This window comes from Gallus gallus, chromosome 1 (genome assembly GCF_016699485.2).
Source record: "Gallus gallus isolate bGalGal1 chromosome 1, bGalGal1.mat.broiler.GRCg7b, whole genome shotgun sequence".
Lineage (NCBI taxonomy): Eukaryota > Metazoa > Chordata > Aves > Galliformes > Phasianidae > Gallus > Gallus gallus.
In genome coordinates this window covers 33874664-33895498 of record NC_052532.1, presented here as the reverse complement: position 1 = coordinate 33895498, position 20835 = coordinate 33874664, and the positions used below count along the sequence as shown (strand labels likewise).

The following is a 20835-nucleotide window of genomic DNA, read 5'->3' as shown; positions in this document are numbered from 1 at the left end:
GGGACTGAGGGAGAGCATCTCTGTCACAGTCACCTTCATCAGCACCAACCTGTTCCTCTGGGGATCACTGGGGCTGGTGACCAGCCTCAAAGGTCTGTCAGTGGCGACAGCAGCAGGAGGGAAGGTGGCTGACAGTCCTGGAAAGTTTTCTTACTCTTTAGCTGATGGGAGGTTATAAGTATCAGGTAATTTGGAGACAGTAGTGAGACTGGTGTGAAGGCCTGCTGCTGGACTTGTTCCTGTCCCAGCCACTCCTCTCAGCATTTTGCAATTACTGAGGAGCAAAGGTCGGCTGGAAACTGCCGGGTCCAGCAGCTCTGCAGTAGCAGCTCCACATTCAGCACAGGGCAGCTGGAGCCACGTGTGGGCCATGGGGAGGCCTTCCCACACTGATGCTGGGTCACGGCTTGCATCTTCCTGCCAAAGTACCACAGCATCGTGAACAGCAGAGGGAGCCTACTGACGGGTCAATCTGGCCTCAAAAGCATCGACTTCATCAGCAAATCCAACGGCTCTGCCAGAAATCTAGTATTGAAGAAAGGTGAGTGCGGGTCAGATGGTGAGTTTTGTTTCTGATCACCGCTGCACCTCCAACATTGTTTTAATACATCCTGACTTTCAGATCAGCCAACCTGGGGAGCCAGAGCAGCTTCACCAGCTCTCTGACCTTGGGAGCCCTTCCACCAGTGCAGGCCCAGCACACACACGCTCACCCTGCAACCTCCCCGCGCTCACCTCTCCCACACGCTACGCCAGAGGTTCTTGGGCAGTTAGGCACACGGTTGGATTCTCACCTTTTGGATTCACACCAAGGTGAAAGGAGAACTGTTACTTTTCTTGCCCCCTAATAAAAGCACAGGAGGGACCAGAAGAGTTATCACAGCGCATCGCCACCCCACAAAGACACAGCCAGGCTTACGTCCTTGTGTGGCACTCCTCATTTCCACAGCACGGGTACCATCCTGACTACTCATGGCAGAGCAAGAAGGGAGTTCCATTTCACTCACGTTACAGCCCATGAGGAGGCATTTGCAAAAACAAACAAACAAACAAACAAACAAAAAAACATTTATTTAGTTTTTCTTGTATTATTCGTTATTAAAAACAGGCAGCAAATTAAAGTAAAGCCATGTAGCTCTGTTATGTAACTACAATTGGGAACACGCACACACAGACACTAAATGTACTCATCATCCCAGGCAAGCTACGTCTCCCAACCATGACCTCATGCCACAAGGAAGCCCCATCCAGTATCCAACCATCACAACACGAACTCCAGATAATGGGAAAATAAAAACATACCACGTAGCAAAGTATTGCCAACTTCAACTTTAATAATGGAACCATCACTTGCCATTTCATTAATAACTTTTAGGGGAATAAAAACTTCCCTATAAAAATAAAACTAAGCTTGTCAAAATTATAAATAGTTTAATGCTTGTTTGTTTTTAAAGACATATATTTTAATGTTTCCCCGCATCCCCCTCCTCCCCCCTCCCCCCATCATCTGATCATTCTGGTACCATCACATAAAGAAATGAAAACAGTTCTGCAACAAAAGCTTTGACAGTTTTAATTTGATGCTAAAATTAAAAAGAGAAAAGGTGGCCAGGGATGACCATTGCTTTTCTTTAAATTAAAGCCGTTGTAATTGCCAGTGTGTAAAAAATAATAATAATTAATAATAATTAACCCCACACATGACATCTTACAATAATTAACCATGGACTAACTAAGACAAAATTAAAATATAGTAAGCTGTTTTGGTTCTCGCCCCTTCTCCCCCAATTCAAAACTCATAGTGCATACAACACTGATTGAGGTTTTTGGCTGAAGTAAATGCAGATGTGCCCACTTAAAAGACTGATAGTTCAGTTCAAGTAAAAACAAAATTCACATATTTTTACGCTCCGCTTTTAGACTCAAACAGTGTTTAAATCTGAGCAACAAATGGTTCAACATTAACAGCGATTATGTCAAGATTACATCGATACGGGCAGGCATATAAATAAGTAGATGTTAACAGAATACCCATGGACATGCTGCTGCTTCATAGAAAAAACAAACCGTAACAAAACAGAAAAGCATTCCCTGAACCATTATAAAGTGTCTCACTTGAGGATAATGTTACTAACTCACACATGCACTACAATGTTACATGTGAAATTAACAAACAAACAAGATATGCCATATAGATACTTTATAGTTAGTCCTACTTTTAGTTTCTCTTAACACTTTAAAACATTATTGATTGTCAAATTCTTTTTTACCAAAAAACACCTGTGAAGAGCTTTAAAAAAGAAGTCTAAGGAAAGGAAACAAAGGCACAGTTACATCAAATTAAGGTGATGACCAGAAGCATCGTGGAGTTTCACACGGTATCCATTAGATGTCGCCAAAGTTCTAACAATTCCTTGCGAACTCAAAATGAACATCCTGGGAGCAGAGGAAAAAAACCCACCCCAACGCAACGCAACGCAACACAACATCAACTTCTGCAGTTCCTCAGCCTATAGCACCTCCCCCGCCTCTCCTCCACTACATATAGCTCATTTCCTCTCTGGCGTGGTAATGACTGAAGTATGGGTTACCCGACCTGCCTCATGCCTCTATTGCACTCCCACTTCTTTGGTTTCTTTCCAGCGTGCTTTTTAGATAAATAACTCTGAAAGAACCACAATTTTATTTACAATAAAGTAGAATGTTTTCTTGCTACATTTTTCCTACATTTAAATCAAGTAAATCAGCAGTCCACAGAATTTGGTGATCAGGTGTTCAATTGAGGATTTAAAAAATACGAGGGAGAAAATCTCTGAATTACTAAAAGCAAGAGCTGCTAAGCCCGGTCACCAACAGTCAATATAATTTAATTTTCTTTACGCTGGAAACGTGAATAAGAAACTCTACTTCCTTTGCCTGACCGAGCCTTTAACAGATGAGGAAGCAGATGAAGCTATTTTTGTCTTTCAGATACGACAATTCCAAATTATCCAGCCTAAAAATGGATTGCTGAGCCAGAGGAAAGCTCTGACTTGCAATAAAGACCAAATGCATCTGTAGTTATGTAGTTATAGCTTGGATCCTAAACACTCACTAGATGTGTATTTCTCACAGAGTTTTATCTTAGATAACATCCACGTTTCAGAATTCAAGTAAGCAGCCACTTGGCTAGCTTTGCTGCACTTTCCAACCCCCCGTTACACATTTACGGAACTAGCTTCTCCAATTGTGACCTCTACGTGCAGCTCCACTCCCATTCTTATTCAGCTTCTGCCTCTTTTTCCTTCCCAATATTTTCCAGTGTGGATTTATGCAATTAAAAAGCCCTAAAAACTTAATCACAATATTACAACATCCTAAAACTTTACTCTTGTAGAATTAGTATTTTAACTTTCCTCTGTATAAATACTATTTCTATTTAAAACCAGTCCTTCTCCATCAGCTATTACACTTTTCCTGCCCCAACTCTAACCCTCTCTTCAACTTTCTCCTTACCTTCTCTGGGAAGACCAACTGAAAGCCTTCCACAAATTTCACAGAACAAAACGTAAGGTCTCATATGCCTTCCATCTATAACAGTTCTCTCACAAATTATACAGTAACTATTTGAAAACAGAAAGGTAGTGCAAATCAATTTCATCTCAAAGATAGTGCTCCAACTGATTATTTTCCAGATAGATTTATTCATTTTTTTTAAACCAATCAATTTGCACCTCCTTACTTGTAAAGCTACCATTAAAGCAAAGAAGAAAAAAAAAAATAATCTTATTTCATAGCATCCTAGTAATTTGATTACAGTTTCACAGCTTGCACCAAGATTACTTGGAAAACTCTCTAGGCACACAGAGGGTTGCAAACTGATGTACAAACATGCAGAATCCCTTACACTTGTGGGTGCGAGATGCTAAGTGACCTGGCTTATGGAACTAAGTCTATAGCAAAATTCAGGTACCCTAGCATCACAAAACAGTCTTCTGAATAAAGAAAACTACTCTTTACTGCTCTTTTGTACTTTGGGTTTGGCATGCTATACTGACATTTGGTTGTGTGCATTTTTCCTGAGTGTGCTTTGGCCCCCTTTTAACCAGGTTTCCACACCCCTCCAAGGGCTTCTTCAAGTTTGTCCCTGTAAGCTGCGTAACGCTTCTTTAGGATTTGCAGTTGCTCGTTTTCCTCTTTGTCCAGTATGCGCAAGAAGTTTTGCAGTTCAGGAAGGCTAAAAGCTTCCCACTGTAAAGACAGAAAGAGAAAACGACAGATGAGATAACAGGAAATGCACAAAGCATTTATATACACACAGCATCAGGCACCCTACTCGCAGATCTTACCAATGTGAAAACGTTTAACTCTTCTTTGCTGCTTTCTGTTCTGCAAGTAACAGCAGGCCAGCCTAACCACAGGCTAAACACTTACAAAAAGCACAAGATAACTCAATCACGAGAAGAAAAAAAGAAAGCTTCCCAAAAAACAGATCATCACATCAGCACGAACAGCATCCCACTCATCCATGAAGTTAAAGGACCAAAAAGCGTGAGCGTAACATACCATGACCTCTCCAGTCTCGTGCTCACGTAGAACAAAACTGAGCATTTCTGTCCTGGGGCCTGCCACCAAACGCAGGTAGAGGGGATGTTCTCGGTCGGACAGCTTGCATATATAAACTGCAGGAGAAGAAGTGACAGAAAGTAGCCATCTTTAATAACGATGTTTGACGTGTTTTAAATGATTAGTGCTGGCCAATGTTAGAGATCTTCAGAGATCTGCACCTGTAGCCACAAATTTACACACTCTCCAATCTCTTTTTGAACAAATGAGCTTTAGGGATGGCAGCAGTGCAAGGCTGAACTCAAATATGAATGAAGCGGCTTCCAGTCAACACAGGATCTGAATATATGCGGGGGTGAGAGGAGGAAATACAACACAGCTCTGTAGCTATAAATAAGTACTTTAAAACATCACAGCTGTGGTATCATCATTCTGAAACACTTTTTTTCCAGACAGCCAGAAACATCTGAGCTCCTGAAACCACTGTCAGTGTCTGCCTACAGAAGAAGGCAGATTCTTAAATGCACTAACACAGTGCTGGCAAGAAGTGTTTTTCATTGAAGATACTTTCTGCACTTTGGCCGCAATAGCCCCAGGCAACGCTACAGGCCTGGGGCAGAGTGGCTGGAAGACTGTGTAGAGGGAATGGACCTGGGGGTGTTGATTGATGCTAGAATGAACATGAGCCAGCAGTGTGCCCAGGTGGCCAAGAAGGCCAATGGCATCCAGGCTTGTATCAGAAATAGTGTGGCCAGCAGGAACAGGGAAGTAATTGTCCCCCTGTACTCAGCACTGGAGCTGGAGCACAGGCCTTATGAGGAGCGGCTGAAGGAGCTGGGATTGTTCAGTCTAAAGAGGAGGCTCAGGGGAGACCTTATTGCTCTCTATAACTACCTGAAGGGAGGTTGTAATGAGCTGAGGGTCGGCCTCTTCTCTCATGTGACTAGTGATAGGACTAGAGGGAATGGCTTCAAGCTGTGCCAGGGAAGGTTCACACTGGACGTTAGGAAATACTACTTCTCTGAAAGGGTGGTCAGGCACTGGAATGGGCTGCCCAGAGAGGTGGTGGAGTCACTGACCCTGGTGGTGTTCAAAGAGTGTTTGGACGTTGTGTTGAGGGACATGGTTTAGCGAGAACCATTCGTGATGGGTGAATGGTTGGACTGGATGATCCTGTGGGTCTTTTCCAACCTTAGCAATTCTATGATTCTGGTATTTCCAAACATGATATACATCTAACTTCTTCATCAGGTGGTGCAGGGAGCATCACGTGCACCAAGTACCACATGCAAACAGAATGTGCATGCCCACAATGCTCATCACCTCAACAGCTGTCTGTCCAAGCAGGGACTGCAGGTATTGCAGACATGATGGTTTCTCCTTAAAACACTGTCCTGTAATTCAATCCCACAGATCTGTAGTGTTGAAATTTAGGGCCTGATAAAGGGGCATTTTAAATGAAATACAACAGACTGCACAGCAGGGGAGATCCATGCAGATGCTTTAGTGGGTTTTCCTGACTTTTGTGAAATATCCCCACTGCACTTACTCTTACAATACATGCTACTTTTCCAAAGAAAAATGATGAGTGGCTAAGACTGCCACCTCCCTCTATCTTTCCTTCTTCCACCCTGCTTATTCCAAGTGCTCCTATAACATAAATCCCCACAAATCACTTTGTCACCCAAATGCCCTAAGTCTAACCTTGGTCTTCCTTGTGACAGCGTTTGTAAAGTGCAAACTTTGCGGGGTTGTCAGCAACAAAAAACTTTTTGAGCAAGGCCTCAATAACTTCACGGACAGTATTGGTGCTGCTGATGTGAAGTGTATTCACACAGTCGTTCGGCAGGTAAAAAGCAGTTTCGTTATTGCTGTGAGCACACGGTCCCTGGCCGGGAGAAGACTGCACAGTGATCGGTCTGCATAGTTCCATCTGAACTTTGATGAAGCCAGTGTAAATCCCATTTGAGTTCTGCAACGGGAAGAAAAACAGCACACACTTAACATCAGCAGTGAACAATCGTGACATATTAGTGGAGAAGGAAGACTGAAGAGCGAGAGATCTTAAATGCCATTGTGATACACGACATCTCTGAGGAAAGATTTCCTTTCAACAATTGATATTACTCAGCAGAAATACCAGCAGGAATAAAATTAATACCTGCCTTAACAAAAACAGCCGAGCTCTACATCTGTTAGATCTTGACTACGAAGTGTAGAAGCCCATTAGCATGCATTTCTAACTATATATTTGAGGAACAAATAGAGAAATTAACTCCCCACTTTTCAGTTGCACTTGTCAAATTATTTTATGGCATTTAAATGCTCAAATCCTGTTGCAATTCAAAAATAAACAGAATAAATGTTAATCTAATGAGCATTTCCAATTATTTGTCCTGATTGCTTCTGAAGGAAAACATCAAAATTGTTCACACGTGACTGACCTATCGAACTTGTGAATGCGAATGCTGTTATTATGGTCTGGAGAAGGTCAGACTGAGCCTTGGACCTGGTACACAGTACTTGGAAATTAAAAATCTATCTGCATTCTATTGTCTGTATTAAGTGCATGGAGAGGGCAGCAATAAGAAGTCTCCTCATGCTGAAAACCTATAGGACTGCTCTGAGCATTAAGTCTCCTGTACGAAATACTGCACGTTTTCTCACTTCTCTCAGTTGTTTGTGCATCTGTTGAAGAGATGCTTGAAAAGCATTTATAAACCCAAACAGAATGAATACATTCATGTTTACCAGCTGAAGGGTTCTCACCTGACAAACTGACATCTTGGTGTTAAAGCAGAATTTATCTTAAATGCATTTCAAATAGCACTCCAATTTGTTTCTTCTACAGTTTGTTTCCATTCACATAAAAAAGAGACACGGCTAAAAATATTCCAGATGTAAGATTTATTTCCAGATCTAAGAAAAAGCCTATGACGAAGTCATTAAACCAGAGATGGTTTTGCACGTAAGATGCTCAGGATAAAATGATTCATTATTCAGTACAAAGTTACCATGCAACTGCTCCTATTGTAAGTTACAGAAACCCTATGCAAAACTTACCAAGGTCATCTTCAATTTATCAGTGACAGATGAGTTGTAGCTTTGTATCTTCTCTTTAACTTCTTCTTTACTGAGATAAACATGAGGTTCGGTCTCCTTCTGAACATCCTTCAACAACAACAGCAGAGAGGGCGGTTTTAGAAAACAAAATAAAGAGCACTTCTCTTACAACGTGGGATCTGAGCCTTCCCAGTCTGGGTGACAATCACTCCACAGGGCTCAATGCACATTAACCATCTTTATGGCAAAAGAAAGGCTGAGCAAGTTAGGTGAGTCAAGTGGAACACTTGAACTGAACGGAGATGGTTAAATCAACACACCCAAAGACACTTGTGTCATTCTTTTGCCAATTGTTTTCAGTCAAATATTTATTAGGGGTACGTAAAACAGCTCCATTTGCTCATGTCAGTGCTATGCAATACTGTTAAGAATACAGCTGGAATTCACAAAACATTACTTAGGGCACAAAGGGGTATTTCTAAACAAACAAAGGACACAAACAAAAGCAGTAGTGCGTACTAACAAGTAAAACCAGCAGTCCCAACATGTGCCACCAAGGCAGGAGCATCCCCACGTTCCAGCCTGGATACGCTCTGGGGCGTTGACTGCTACATGAGCCATCACGAGTCACGCCAGCCCCGTAACGTCAAACCACAGCCATGGTTTTTCCACGGGGAAGGCCCTATTAGATTTTCAACTGCTGCTTTTATGAGCTTGCTACGGATTTTACGCTCAGCAGTAAAACCAATCCCTGGAGTTGGATTTTATCCAAACAAACATTTGTTCCCAATCCACATCACTGCAGCGAACAGCGTTATAAATACACTCTTCCACGAGCACCAACGCCATATATAGTCTGAAAGAGTTGCAGCTCTCAGCTTTAACGATGTAAGACTTCGCTTAGAAAGGCAGAAGAGAAGGCCCGAAGCTCTCGGGGTCCATCTGGACACAGACACAGGTGGGGGCCATACAGAGGAGAGGAGCTCCCTGCACACACGCGGCCCTTGGGACGACCCACCTCGCACACCCGGACAGCGCTGTGTTCGCCAGGATGGCCGCAGCCGGTGCGGAACTGAAAGCTGACATTTCCCAGAAAGAATGTCCAAAGCATTCTTCTGTCTCCTAATTTAAAACCGGCTAGTTTTAGCTCTTTGGGGCTTAGCGTTGCTTTTCCTATACGGTGTTTTACTAAATGACATGCTGGAGCTGACTTTTCTCCCATAGCTATAAAAAGAAAGGCGTGGTCTGAACGCACTGGGAGCCAGAAACCTTGGGCTCCCATCTGGACTCAAACGCTGCTTTCCTGCGTAACGTGGGGAACACACCTTTACTTCACTGACGAGGAAACTGAGGTACAATGAACGCCGGCCAAACAACTCTCCCACCAGCTCCTTAGCACAACTCTTACTAAGCACGCGGAGCGCCCCGCACAGCTGCCAAACCCCGCCTCATTATTACAAAATACCGAATTACTGAAGGCCTTCAGAATCCAAGCCTGCAGTCCCACTAGAGAAATGAATCTTTCTTACTCCTCTACTTGTCATTTTCCCCCAAATTGCCATCAGAGTTACAAATACAACTTCATCTGAACTTCTCGCTTCATCTCTTCAGAGGCTCTTACACCTCTGCAGCATTCAGTTTGAGAGAAAATGAACAGATGAAAACAAAACAGTATTTTCTCTTTCTTTCTTGTGCCTAAGCAGTATTTTTTTTCTCTGAAATCAAAATAGATTTTGCTGCTTTAATGCTCAAAATAAGCAGTAAAAGCAGTGACACAGAGCAAGTCTGGAACTATGGGCATTATGAATACCATCTTCAAACCATGTGAGAACAGGCCAAGGTTCTGGCCACACAAACTTGAGAGAACACTTACTGCCCCTGTGTCTGCTTTTACAGACCCAAGGTGCCTCTCCCCTACTTTGCTGGAGCCCAATGTCATTGTTAAGTGGTGTAGCTGACGTTTGCTATCCAGATGGACATGGACAGGCTTAAGAGGTAGGGCCATGCCAACCTCATGGAGTTCAACAAGGCCATGTGCAAGATCCTGCACCTGGGTTGGGGCAATCCCAAGTACAAATATAGGCTGTGTGGTTAACAGCTTGAGAGCAGCCCTGAGGAGGAGTTGGGGGTGTTGGCTGATGAAAGACTCAACATGAGCCAGCAGTGTGCTCCTACAGCCCAAAAGACCAACTGTATCCTGGGCTGCATCAAGAGAAGTGTGACCAGAGGGTCAAGGGAGGTGATTCTGCCCCTCTACTCTGCTCTCAGGAGACCCCACCTGGAGTACTGCATCAGGTCCTGGGGCCACTAACACAAAAAGGACATGGAGCTGTCAAAGCAGGTCCATGGGAGGGCCACAAAGATGATCAGAGAGCTGGAGCATCTCCCCTATGAGGACAAGGCTGGGAGCACTGGGGCTCTTCAGCCTGGAGAAGAGAAGGCTCTGGGGGGACTTTACAGCAGCCTTCAGTACCTGGAGGGGACCTACAGGACAAGGGGAAATGGCTTTAGACTGGAACATGGGAGATTTAGACTACATACTAGGAAGAAATCCTTTACTGTGAGGGTGGTGAGACGCTGGAACAGGTTGCCCAGAGAGGCAGTGCACACTCCCTCCCTGAAAGCATTCAAGGCCAGGCTGGATGGAGCTTTAAGCAACCTGGTCTAGAGGGAGGTGTTACTACCTATAGCAGGGGTTGGAACCAGATGGTCTTAAAGGTTCCTTCCAATCCAAACCATTCTATGATTCTGTGTAATCACCCAAATCATCCACAACATCATCATCATCAAGAGAAAACACTAACCAGAAAAGAGACCACTCCCTAGTCTTATCTATGCTTAAACCTTGACCTTTGTTTCAATAACATTATACTGACTTCTGTGCACTTCAAGAGGTTTAATCTGGCAGAAAGGACTTTCAGTAACTGGAGATAACAAAAAGAATGTATTGTCATTAATGGCATAGCGCAAATTCACATGGCTCACAGCAGGTAAACAACCTGCCTACATTATTTAGAGTAAAAAACAAACAAAAACAAACAACAAACCCAACTTGCTAAATAAGCTAGATAGCAATTTGATTAGGTTATAATAGATGCAACCCTTCCAGATCAGCCTATTCCTGTGGGCTGTCAAGGATCCAGGCACTACGTATGAAACCCAAGCACGATGCCTAAGAAAGCTCAGTTCTGCTGGACTTACTCTGGTGCTGCTTTGGGGTCAGCTCTGCAAATATTAAATAGGAGAATACAGTGCTGGATGCTAAACATTTGATAGGACCAAATACAATTGCAAGAGTGGGTTTGAGGAGCTGCGGGCAGTCGGCGTAATGCCATTGTTCCAGGTGAGGCTCCCTGCAGAGCTGCGGGCTGCCTTGCATCACTGGGGGAATCACTGCTCCTTCACTGAGCTAGGAAGGATTCCCTGCTTGAATACACCACTGGAACTTCTGGCTCCTCACACCCACACCGGTAGCCAGGCAGTTTTGGCCAAGTTTAGTTCAGCACGAAGAAGGAAAGCCGTGTTTATGCAAAAGCTGAGAGAACTTCACCCTGCACGTACCAGCAACGAACACGGCTTTACCTCATCTTCTGAGCAACCAAAGACTGCCTCAACTAATTTTAGCAGCATAGAGATTATGAAAAAGTATGGGCTGAATATCAAGAATGATTACTGGACTTAAAGCATTAATGAATAGACCCAAATCCTTTCAAGAAAAGTGCTACACGTGATAAGCAGAAACCCTGTTTACTTCAATTATCATTTTTAGCCTAGTCCTCCATCCATGGTCATCAAAAGACCACAAAGAGTGAGCAATGGAGGACAGACAACACAGATGTCATCCCAGCAGGAAAACCAAGCCCAGGACCTTCATGAATGAACCCAGAGATACGCTCCCACTCCCAAACAAAAGCTCAAACACTCCCGCTGCACACACATCAGGGGACATACTCCAACCAAGCAAGCAGAAACTCTCACCAGCCAGACACCAGTGCCTGGGAAGAATCGCATCAGCATCACACAAATGAAGTGACAGTGAAGCCTCCATGTCTGCTACCAGGAGAAAGCCCACACAGGAACACCAGCTGAGCCCTACATGGACACAAAAGCCTCGGCCCACTGGGTGAGCTGTGCTCCATGACTAACATCAGATACCACACACACATTTGAGGCACCTGCGTCTTTCATTTTCCCTAATTACACAAAACCAACATGCAAGAATAACTCCTTGACAAGACAGTACACAGTTTTCCCCAAAGCTGAATTGCTCTCAGTATGGTGGGCATTTAGCTTTTGCCATACAGCTTTGTCTAACCATGTCTTCAGTCAAACAAATCTTTCACCAAGGTGCCTCAGCAGTCAGGGGAGGGTTTAGCAAACTATGACTTACTTCCCCCTATATTTGTCATGTCATAGCAGGACTCACCCAAGGAAAATCCCTCTGATATCTCTGCTTAGGTCCAGCAAATCAAATTCTACTGTGCTATCTCACAGATACCAGCTGTAAAAGATCTTGAGTGACCCACCAGCAGCAGAGTAACAGCAGTAACAAATACATCTCTACTGGGCATTGTAAAATGCTTGTATTGTGGTGTTGTGGAAGGTCCACTAAGCAGCTGAAGTCACACGTGCACAGAGTGAGACTGCTGGGAGAGCAGTTACTCCAACCTTACCAAGGTTAAATGGAGCTGAAGGGAGGGAAGGCATTCAGAGGTGAGATTTGGATGCCAAAGTTCAGTATGTGTGACCTGTCTTTGTGACATTTCCACCAGTCCTGATGAGAGGAGAAGCCCATCTGTGTAACCTGGTGGCTTACCCAGCCCAGGACAGAAGCCACTTTTCTGGTTGTGGCTCTCAGAATGCAGAGGCACCCTCTGCAAGCCCTGGCACAGCTCCCCAGAGCAGCACAGGGGGTGGCATGCTGCAGCCCAACAACTCATCCCTTTGCCTACGCAAATGCAGCTGATTCATCTCCAGCTCCTGGTGTGACACCCAGCATGCACGTCCAACACAATCTGCACGCTGGGAATTGTGAAAGTGTCCCTCTTCCAAAGACAGGCCCGGCGATGAGTTTCCTAACCACAGATCCTTGCATGTGTCACTGCAGAAGCACAGCCAGCACAGCAGTTCATACTGTGCCTTCTGTCAGCTTAGGTACTGCAGAGCCTAGCAAGACACTTCTGGGTGCTAGAGTTCGAAAAGAAAGAACAATAGACTTATAGTGTGTTACTTTGGTAAAACAAAAACCTGAGTGAGGTGTGTCTCCATCACCCACCTAGATGATGATCTCAGCAATAGCAGCCATGTCATCACCCCTTCCCCCTCCCACAGCCCAACTAAGCGTGTTTTCCTCATCAGACCCCCATGTCTCCTTCCATTTCCCGTCTGTGCTGGGCTGAGAAGTAGGAAGGATAAAAACTGATGTCGAGATAGCTGAATGCACCAGAATCTACATGGAGGACTTCTTGGGGTCCAAAACGCTTCTTTAAGTTCAACCTATTAACTTCCTGTGAAAATCATGCTGCACTTCCCAACACTAACAGCACACACAACTGATGGCCATTCATATTAAAACCATTCCTCAGGTCAACTAAAGCAGTTCATTCTCAAATGAAATTCCTAAGGAACAGCTGCCAGTGAGAAGGAAATGAGGCAAGTGCTTTTGTTTCCCCATGGGGAATAGTTGGTCTTTCATTCAAACTCATGAGGCAATGTCTCTTCACAGTTGAGCCTCCTCTCAACAAAAAAAAGACAGAAAATGAATTTTTTCTTTATCCCCTCCATACCCCCACGTACATCCCATTTATTGTATGGCAGATGTTAAGAGAAGAATCCCTGTCTTTCTAATGTGTATAGCCAGTACTACAAGGGCCTCCAGAGGGTAGTTCTGCGTGAATCCTCAAGGAACATGACAAAAAAAAATGCACAGATCACAATTAAAATGAACTGCAAATCAAGTTGCAAAAAAAAGGAAGAATCACATCACATCTGGGACTTCCATAAAGTTCAAGTCCCACGGTTCCTGCCAAAGCCTAGTCCTGCCTGCAGTAAGAAAGCACTAACCTCAACAGCTAGCAAGCTGCTATGGAATTAGGCTAGGAAAAAGCCACAGCCAAAAACCATGATGCCTTTTTCCTCAGGATCCTTGCCTCGAGATGGATGCTCAGCTTCCCCAACTTGTTTTTAATTTACAAGGGAATACAACAAGCTGCCTCTCCTCTAACTCCCTATTCTCACAACATTTCTAGGAACTTAGCACCTTTGAGGAATGCGGTACCAAGCTCCTCTTAACCTTCTGGCTTGATAGACGAAGGAAAACTTAATGGACAAAATGTAAACCTGTCCCAGGAATATTGCAATATTGTTCTAAGTAGTCTCAACAGAAGGCCTGTGAGAGCTCAAGACAAATTTTAAGCAATGGCAGTGCCTATCTCCTGCCCTCATACATCCTATTAATCCCATACATAGAGTAGACCCTGATTCAACCAGAAGAGTGGAGATGCACTGATCTGGCTGCGAATTGTGACCAGGAGTTATTTTTGAGTTAAAGTATTGAGACTTTGACAAACAAAAAAATGCATCCTATTCTACATTTAAATATATATATATATATATATATGTATGTCTTGTTTAGTTAAAAAAAAGAAACTAATGCAACTTATTTAATCTATGTTTGCATTAAAGAAAGGATTTAACTAACAGTGGTACCATACAACAAATAACTTAGTAGACAATATGAGAGAAAACACAGAAAGAGACTGCCCATCTCAGTGCAGTTGTTACTTTCACAAGAAATAACTCTACATTTCCTACAACCTGCCAGCACTCCCACAGGAAAGAAGGAAATTGAAACCCTGCAAATAAACATTTTGCTTTTTCCTCATCTTAACTCTCCCGAGATCAAAGCAGCGTTGTCAGCAAGAGCAACTTCTTCCACCTGAGAGCAAGTCTGTGCTCAGAAGATGCATTCTGCTCTCCATAGAAAGCCTGAGAACCACAGTGGAGATGCGGGTCATGTCCACGCACAAATGGTAAGACATCAGCAGCCAGAAAAGTACAAAGAAAACAGACAACAACAAACAAAAACCCAACCAAACCTGAAAACTCTAAAAAGCAAATAAACAAAAAACAGACAGTTCCAAGCTTGGCACTTTCTCATAAAGCTGCACTTCAAAATGTTTGTGTCCTCCTGAACAGGCACACACTGTTCCCTGGGTCAGGGAGTGCCATTTTCTGATGGGATGGATGATGTGGGCAAAGTAACCGCTGTATCCCGTTCAGTGCCTCTTTCTTTCTGAGCACAGGGTGACCCAGTTCCCACTCCAGGTCAGTGGCACACGGGGCAGGAAGCAGTCCAAAACCCTTTGTTTTTCTGAGGAGGCTTGGCTCACTAAGTCTTAATTATCCTAATGGAGCAAGAAAGAACAACCTGCACCTGAGTAAGAACAACCTGTGTTCTCAAGGCAACAACAGCAGAAATGCCCGCCTGGGCCAGGTGTACGGTCCATTCAGCCTGGTATTCTGCCTGCCACAGCAGCAGAAAAGAAGGCTATTTCCAGAGAGCACGTGAGCCTTTTCTGCAGCCTCTCCACTGGCATCCACAACTGTTTCAGCAGGAATGCAGAGGGTACCTCCCTTCTGAGTGCTTTTAGTCTCCATTTATGGCCCTGCTGTCGAGGCACGCGTGCATGCAAGGCCTCTCAGAACCTGTTGATACTGCCTGTGTCTGCACCTCCTGCAGAAGTGAGTTCTGGAAATTCCCAAATGCAGTGTGAAGGACTGTCATCTGCTTTCAAGTGATCTACTGTTGAGACAAAAGGAAACTTCTGTTAGGAGTAACGGGTGCCCCCTTCATCCTAATACTGCAAGACGTTGTGAACCTGAATTTCACGTCTGCTTACCCACCACCCTCATGATTTTTACAACATAATCACATGCCTCTACAAAATGAGGTGCCCTGGACTCTTCAGCCTTTCTTTCCAACTCAGCTGCTCCAGCCCCTCCATTATTTTAGAGAAGAATAAGTAGCTCCAGCATGCCCTGCAATGTGGTGAGCTGGGATGCATGCAGAACACACAACAGGTGCACCAAAATGCAGGTGATCATTAATAACTTCAGCACTACAGATCTGTGAAAAACCCCTAAGAAAGTTATAGATCGGTTTCTCTGCTGGGGTTCTTTCACTGTGGTCGAAGAAAGCCATAGTTTATCATTTTGGCACGATTTTAAAGGTACAGGCATTCCAGCCAATAGGTGCTTTTTAGATGCAGACTGTTTTCAGTTTTTCCCAGAGTACCACCACACAATGGTGGCTGGCATGCTAACGAAAGGGTACCAGAAAGCATTATCTTTCTTGCCCAACTTCTCTGGTGTAAACACTCTATGTTTATATGGTGAATAGTTTTAAGCAGCAGAGAAAGAAAACACGGGCTTTAACTAACTTCCCTTTATTCATTCTAACAAATTATTTTCCTTTAAACAGAGGCAATATAAAAGCAGTTCACGTTCAGGCATTGTGAAAGCAAGGTTAGAAAAATAAATCTATTTGTTGGTAACATTAACATTGCTGGAGTTTCAGTTCAGTTTATCATGACCTCACCTCTGAAAAGCCCTAGTAACAAAGCCTGTCATACCCTATAAGGCCGTACTTTAACTACTGGCACACAACCCAGCTTTTACAAGGCGGTCATTTGCGTAGAGCGAAACCAACTGTATGAAGAATAGCCTCTGAGGCCTGGCATTAGCCTGTCCACCAAGATACAGGAGATCTAGTGCAGATTCCTACTCTACTTCTTTCATATTATGATGCATTTTAAAAGCAATGCATTACATGAGTTAAGTAACATTTCACAGCTGTATCAATTTGCTCATTACAGCTAGTAGAACGAGATGCAAGAAACAATGCAAGCAATAAATAACCTCTCTCCTTCAGGTCTCTGCACAAAGTGCATGAGTTTTGATTGCTGGCTATTTAAGGAGATAAGGGGTTTAATGAAGTACAAAGGGACAGCCAGCATCTTTGAGACCTACACAACAAAATCTAGCTTTCAACAGATATGTGAAAACAAGCCAATACAAGATACAGTATAGACATCTAATTAGTATATCTTGAAAAGAAGGTGAAGTATTGTCTGAAAGCTGAGCTATTCATCCAGCTAGCAAATCAGACAATTAAGTAACATCAGGACCCAGGGTCACTGTACCACAGTATTTGCATGCAAACCTGAATTGCAAGAATCCAGCAGGCTCCATCCATCAGGATGCAGGAAGAGGCTACTTGCAATGACAACGCCATGGTTTTCGAATGCAACTATCTACACCATACATCAGAACTGGCACTGGAAACCAACCTGGGGAAGCTCTGTGGGGGAAGAGCCAGCCACGTGCCAGGCAGAGTCGCAGAGTCGTGCTGCTTTTGCCCCCTGGCTACTGTCAGGCCTCTCACACTGAAGCAGGTTCAGTTGATGGCCTTGTCTGGGGCATGGCGCCAGGCTGGGCTTCTGCACCATTTTACCTTCAGAGCAACGTTCCCCTCCCAGGTCTGGCTGGGTAGTTCACAGACTGGCTCATCAAACCCTTTTTTAAGCCATCTGATGAAACCCGCCTGTGTCAAGCAGGCAGCAGCTTCCTACCTAGGCCCAACTTCAGGGCTCACGTTATGGCAGATCTGCACATGGCCACAGTCCCACCAAGTCAGCCCATTTTGTCTGGATTTAATCTATTTGAAAGAAAAAAATAATAGTAATTAAAAAACCAAGCCCTTAAAAACTACACAGCAGTAACGCTGACTGAGGAAGCATGATGTAATACACTGCCTCTCCTGAAACAGCACAACCCTGACAGGCAGCTTGGCCCATCAGACCCTGCCATGAATACAGCACTGCTCAAACGGATGCACAGTTACTCAAGCAAGCACTGCCCGTGGGGGTGAGACCCTTGTAGAGGAACACACCGTTCTCTACATGGAGGAAGTACTGGATCTCTCTCAGTTCATCTGGCACTGACCTCATCTCTGAAACTCTTCCAAAGGGAAGTCCTCCCCTACCACAAGTGCCTCTCAAGAAACCCCACAAAACTGAGGAAGCACAACTATTTCTCAAATAAAAATCTGCATTCTGAAGGCCTCGAAGTCCCATCATAATTTGGAGAAAAAGCTGTAAGCAATCACTGGTGTCTTTGTTGAATGTGATCATGACAAAACTTTCATATGTATTTACTGCCAGCTTACATAACTGCTGCTTTTTATATATATATACACACACACACACTGGATGGTAAGAGCTAAACCTAACCCGATATACAATAAAGTTTTCAGTGAAGACAGCACTTTTTCAGCAGAAAATGAACTAGAACATGGGAAATATTTTTACACCAACACTATCTCTCACTGTGCCTTGTATGAGTAATTCCATGCAACTTTCATTTAAGTGTTCAGGAGTCACCTTCAAAGAAGCTCCCAGTCTCTTCAAAGAGGCACCCAAATTCTGTATGTCACAAAAAGCAAACAAAGGGAGACGCCCTGGCAGACTAACCTGCATGAAGGCTTTTTCTCCTTTTACACTCCAGAAAATTTAGATCATCTGGCACGCTTCATTAAAGCTAATAGACCGAACCCTCCTGCGCAACCTCAATATTAGCATGTTTTATTAAAAATAGGGTAGTAGCCAAAAGACACATCCCAGCACAATCATTAGCACAGCTGACAAGAAGGTAAAGGCAGGAGAAGAGGGTCTCTGGACCCCTGCATTCAGCCCCTCACCACACCGACACGTCCCAGTGACCTCACACTCACTTAGGTAAGGTGTACTTGATTCTCAGATCACTGTACTGTGAGGAAACAAAGCATTTTATGCATGTTTATGCCTTGAATAAACTTCTCGAATGATGTTTGAGAATTGAGGTAATGATAACCTGCTTTCTGAGGGCTTTTAATCCCTTGTTTTTCTACCCTCTGTTTAACAAACTGTTTCCTCAGTTCTGTGGGGTTTCTTGAGGAGCGTGTGGTAGGGAAGGGCTTCTTCCATTCAGAAAAGATGAACCAAGAGAGATCCTTTGCTGTTTAGGGAACTGAGTCATAAACTCAGCTGCACACTTGAACAGGCTCCCCAGTACCTCAGTTTTGAGCAGAGGAGAACTGACAAAAGGACAAGTTTCTTCACAGCTCTTCTATTCTCTAAGGAAAAAGACAATAATCACTGCTACCATTACAAAAAAGGAAAACCACCACAACCTCATCTGACTCAACTCTTTTTTGCAAAAATACACTTGCTGAATAGTAGGTGGCTGTCTACTTTCAGTATGAGTTTGTTTCTCCATAATACCCACACGTGCATTTCCCACAAGTGAGAGCTCAAGCCAACAGGCTGCCTCAAGGTTTAGAGCATCCCATTGCAACAAACACTCCTGCACAAGTTCCCAGCTGACCCAGCACCACACTAGACTGGTGCTAAATACCACAGCTCAGATTGCTTCCTGTCTGCCATGAGCATGCTGCTCCTCCTTGGCAGCTCACAAGTCATACCTCGGGCAGACAAGGCTGGAGTAGTGAGTCACTGCAGAACAAGAGGGCAATTGCCACCATCAGACTCTATTTCATTTTTAATGCCATCAATAAAAGAGTGGGGTGATAGCAACACCCTATAGAATTATGGTGGTAGGACATAATGGAAGAGAACAGAGCAGGAGGTCACAACGGGTAGACTTCCATGGGCAGTGTGAACAGAAGACTTTAAAATATGCTTACAGAGTATCCCAGCGAAAGAGCTCAACAAACCAAACTCTTCTTCTGAGGAAGGGTCAGGAGAGCAGCCCTGAGCTTGTGCTGGAGAAAAGGGCTTGCTGGCTCACAACCTGATTGCATGGCCCGTCTCCAAACACAAGCTATTTTACCACGCTGGAGAATGGCCACCAGGAAACCTGCAAAGGGGAAAAAACTTACGGGCTTTGTTCTTAAGCAGCAAATGGAAGAATGTGTTGATACTACCACAAAGTTCAGAAGTTGTTCTTTTTTTTCCTTCCAAACAGCTATTTCCCTGCTTTTATGGGCAGGATGTTACAGGCACAAGGAAATGCTGCTGTTACTCCACCTTTCCTTAGCCCCAACTTCTGTTTCAGGAAATGTATCATGAAGCTCATGAAGACACGAGATCTGTTAGAGCTGATACACACTTCAGGGGGAGGGAGAAGAGAGTCTTCTGGATTTTTTTTTTCCACAGAAAACTCACACTTGCTAACATTAAAGAGACCAGGGAGAATGGGGACCCACCACACCCTCCAACAAACACCTTCATAAGCCAGCACAGATGGAAAAGCATGGGTCACTTCATAATCAGGCAGGGGATAAGCTGAGTGCAACTGTATCAAAGCTCGTTTAAATAAGCAACAAATTCCATAAGGCAAAACCACAACTGAATTACTCTTTACTAAGACTTTGAAATACTGTTTTTAGTATTTCCTGTACTTTAGCAGAAGAATATTGTCCTAACCTAAGAATCTTGATGCTTGTGTTTTTAGGGGGCAAAAATAAAGCAAGCAAACTGACACAAACTCCATTTTGTCAGTGGAGCAAAATTTAAGTATCATAACAAAAAATGACCCAATTGTAAAGAAACACAGCATTTACCTATAAACTTGTTATGTTACTAAATAATACACAGAGCGACCTCAGAATTGTATCAATCCAAGGAAAATGCAGTCAAGGGGAACTTCCAACTTGAAGAGCTGGAAGAAAATGAGAACATACCTGTAACTCCTGACAAACACAAAAGCATTAGTCCTGTGAAGAGACCAGTCAGTTTGTGCTGACCCTTCTACTGAGAATCTATAAAACAAGCCCAGCAACAAGGCCCCTCCAACCACAGACCTGCCACATGCAAGGGAACTCAGCTTTAAACAACTGAACCAAACCTGTAACCATCTCATTTTATTCTGTTCCCAACTTGCACAATTTGACCAAAAGACTGAAATTCAGTCAAGCTTTTACAAACAGCTCTTTTGTGTAACTTAGCTGCAGAAACCCTTCAAATTATCAGAGGTCGTAGGTCCATTTAAAGCTCATGTAATGCCTGATTGCACTGGGAGTGGAGGAGTTTCTTACCCACCACCATTTCCTACCCAGTTTCTTGTCCAGGCAATATTGTATTATAAGGCACAACACCAGGAGCAGTCCTGCAAGCTGGAGACAACTGAACGACACAAAGTATTCAGGTGGGGAGTTTTCTCTTTTTG

The 20835-nt window shown here is 43.8% G+C and overlaps 1 protein-coding gene across 9 annotated transcripts in view; it reads right to left on the bottom strand.

Annotated features, from left to right (window-relative positions):
* Positions 1-1550: 1550 nt before the first annotated feature.
* The window catches only part of RASSF3 (Ras association domain family member 3), a 101099-nt gene continuing 81814 nt past the window's right edge, over positions 1551-20835 (bottom strand). For all 9 annotated transcript variants that reach the window (XM_015281587.4, XM_015281591.3, XM_046938125.1 and 6 more), the window contains 4 exons: positions 7609-7716; positions 6250-6517; positions 4546-4661; positions 1551-4230 (listed from right to left, as the gene is read on the bottom strand). In XM_015281587.4, coding sequence (XP_015137073.1) covers positions 4081-4230; positions 4546-4661; positions 6250-6517; positions 7609-7716 — 642 coding nt within the window. In that variant the 3' untranslated portion in view covers positions 1551-4080. The remainder of the gene's footprint in view (positions 4231-4545; positions 4662-6249; positions 6518-7608; positions 7717-20835) is intronic.